The sequence below is a fragment of the Elephantulus edwardii genome, unplaced genomic scaffold, assembly GCF_000299155.1.
Source record: "Elephantulus edwardii isolate Elephantulus edwardi_28Jun2011 unplaced genomic scaffold, EleEdw1.0 scaffold00001, whole genome shotgun sequence".
Taxonomy (NCBI): Eukaryota; Metazoa; Chordata; class Mammalia; order Macroscelidea; family Macroscelididae; genus Elephantulus; species Elephantulus edwardii.
In genome coordinates, this window is record NW_006399751.1 from 22,626,029 (window position 1) to 22,627,320 (window position 1,292).

Sequence of the window (1,292 nt, forward strand, 5' to 3'; positions counted from 1 at the left end):
AAGGAGCAGGCGGGGCCGGGCCTAATCACATGGCGCAGACGGCGCAGGCCGCCGGCATCTCTTTCTTTCTCTTTCACGAGCCTCTGCTCCCAGCCCACCCCCGCTGCGGTCCCGCCGCGGCCCGGCCCTCGTCAGGACACTCACTTTTCGCCTGCGGCCGCTGGCTCCTTGCCCTCGCCGCCGCCGCCGAGCGCGTCCGTCTCCGCGGGGCTGTCCTTGGAGCCGGGGGCAGGCGAGGGTGCGGGCGGCGACGCCCCGGGCTGCGGCTGCGTGCCCCCCTTGCCCAGCTCCTGCAGGATCTCCGAGGGAGAGCTGGACAGGCCCCGCGCAGAGGGTCCTGCCGGCCGGCCGCCCCCGCCCCACCAGGGGTAGAGCCGCGCGGCGGGCGCCGGGCCCACCGCCGGCCGGCCCCCGCCCCGGGGGCGCCGGCACAGGGTGGCGAGAGGTTGTGCCCGTCTCAGAGCCGCGCCAGCGACGGCGGGCGACCGCAGGAGCAGGTCCCGAAGCATCGCTGAGCCTCGCAGCCGCATCATATCGCCCGATCTGTCAGCACCGGTTCGACCGAGGAAGATGCTCCAGGCGTGGGCGGTCGCTCTCCTCGGGGAACGCGGTTTCTGAGCCGGGGGATGAGAGAGGAGTGAGAGGAGCACAGACGTGGCTTGGGCTCTGGCTCAGGCTCAGGCTCAGGCTCCGGCTGCCTTGTGCTGCTGCTCCCGCGGGGTGTCCTGAGCAGGTCCTCTTCCCGGCGCCGAGGGCTCCGCACTGAGGCTGAAGTGCAGGGGAGGGCCAGAGACATTCCGCGCTCACCCACCCAGGGGCGGGACGACGCCAGCGTCCTGCCTCTAAGCTCTGCTCCGATTGGCTCAAATTCTCAATCTTTCTTTTGATTGGATAGTTGAGCAGTCAAATTTCTGTCGGCGCCGGGTGCACCGAGGGTCGGACGTGGGAAGGGGGGGGCAGGTGGAAAGAAGTCAAACTGACGTGTGAGGCAGGACTGGGGAGGGCTGGGCTGGCCTCCACTTGAAGCCGCCCTGATGCAGACCCGGGGGCTTAGTACTCTCCTTTTCTAGACAAGTGGACTCTTTCTGGATTCAGAGGCCTCGATCTGACAATGATGCTTGGAGGAGACGGGCAATGAAGGGCCATAGCCTCTGCCGACAACCAACGAGATCGACCAAGACTGGACACTGACTAGACCCATCGGACGAAGTGGTCCAAACCTGCAGCTGGCCCCAAGTTGTCCCGACCAAGCATGTGGTGACTCCTCTAAGGAACGCATGCCCCTTAAGACT

General features: G+C 67.3%; 1 protein-coding gene across 2 annotated transcripts in view; it reads right to left on the reverse strand.

Annotated features, from left to right (window-relative positions):
- GLS (glutaminase) overlaps positions 1-764 on the reverse strand; it is a 71,929-nt gene extending 71,165 nt beyond the window's left edge. Inside the window, exon 1 of one of the 2 annotated variants that reach the window (XM_006878754.1) lies at positions 145-764. In XM_006878754.1, the coding sequence (XP_006878816.1) occupies positions 145-533 (389 nt within the window). In that variant the 5' untranslated portion in view covers positions 534-764. The remainder of the gene's footprint in view (positions 1-144) is intronic. The other variant, XM_006878755.1, reaches the window with a different exon arrangement.
- Between the last annotated feature and the right edge of the window lie 528 nt (positions 765-1,292).